The following is a 1,283-nucleotide window of genomic DNA, read 5'->3' on the forward strand; positions in this document are numbered from 1 at the left end:
AAATTCTGTTGTGTCCATGGCTGTCTCCAACACTAGAAGAGTTCCCTGCACCTGGTAGGTACTTCCTCAACATGTCCACTGGCCAATGTCTCAAGGCTTTTGGATAGTTGTATCTCTGGGCCTGGATTCTTTTTCCCTTGTCTGCTGTCACTTCTTGAGTCAGGCCCTTCTAATATCCATCTAAATCAGACACAGACTCCTTGCTGTATTCTCTTTCATAAAACCTTGTTGCTTCCTTCAAGGCACTTCCACTATTTTTAATTATAACAGTATGTGTGTATATATATGTGTGTGTGTGTGTGTGTGTGTGTGTGTGTGTTTATATTCTGTCTCCTCCTCTAGTCATAAGTATCAGCAGAGGAGAAAACAAATACTATATGGTTATCATAAACCATATGCCTGGCACGTAATAGGTGCTCAAGTATTCTATATTGAGTGAGTCTTAATATATTCTGTTTCTCCTGGATTTAACCATAGGACTGAATATGAAAAATCTTGCTGATGAAGGGTTGGTAGAAAATTTAGATTTCCTTACTACTACAGCTAGTCAAGACTCTTACATTTTACATAAAGGTGATCAAACTCTTTCTGATCTAGAGGAAGATGTTCATATCTTTTTCTCCAGCAGGACAACTTGACATAGGAGCTGGACCTGACTCTGTCAGAGCTGGTGATGGAGGAGACACCCTGGTGTTTTCCAAGGTGGGTGGAGCCGAGGCAGTCAACTGTCTCACATCTGAGCAGGGAGCCTGCCAGCCATCACTAGCAGGAAAGACAGCCCCAGGGGCCTTGGTCAGGTGGATTTTAGCACAGGAAGTCTGGCAATTGTTTTCTTCTGTCCAGTTACATTCATGCAGATATGTATCATGTTCAGGTGGTTCCCCTGTGAGAAGCTCCAGTTGCTGTAAGAAAAACAAAAACAAGAAAACTGGACAACTTGTCAGATTCTCCTCAAACAGGTAACTCAGATTTGTGAGAAAGATATCTATAAGGTGGCAAATTCTCTACAATAGGCTCTTTGAGTTAGCAGCAGGTTCTAGTAGTGACTTAGTACATATTGATTTTTCTTTTTAAAGAATTATTTACTTATTTAATTCTATTTGTTATTATTCTGTTTCAACTTGACCAGAGAGAGACAGCAAGAGAGAGAAAGGGAAAGCGAGAGATCAAGCTGCCAGGTCTGGAACTCGAACCAAGGTGGGTCATGTGGAAATCCAGCACCTTTATTCACTATGCCACCTGCCGGCCACAGCACATATTGACTTTTTTTTTTTTTTTTTTTT

At 40.9% G+C, this 1,283-nt stretch overlaps 1 protein-coding gene across 1 annotated transcript in view; it reads right to left on the reverse strand.

The window, feature by feature from the left end:
- Positions 1-593: 593 nt before the first annotated feature.
- ITPRID1 (ITPR interacting domain containing 1) overlaps positions 594-1,283 on the reverse strand; it is a 135,869-nt gene continuing 135,179 nt past the window's right edge. Inside the window, exon 13 of the mRNA XM_027769468.1 lies at positions 594-902. Coding sequence (XP_027625269.1) covers positions 594-902 — 309 coding nt within the window. The remainder of the gene's footprint in view (positions 903-1,283) is intronic.

The sequence above is a fragment of the Tupaia chinensis genome, unplaced genomic scaffold, assembly GCF_000334495.1.
Source record: "Tupaia chinensis unplaced genomic scaffold, TupChi_1.0 Scaffold149666_1, whole genome shotgun sequence".
In the NCBI taxonomy this organism is placed as follows: Eukaryota; Metazoa; Chordata; class Mammalia; order Scandentia; family Tupaiidae; genus Tupaia; species Tupaia belangeri.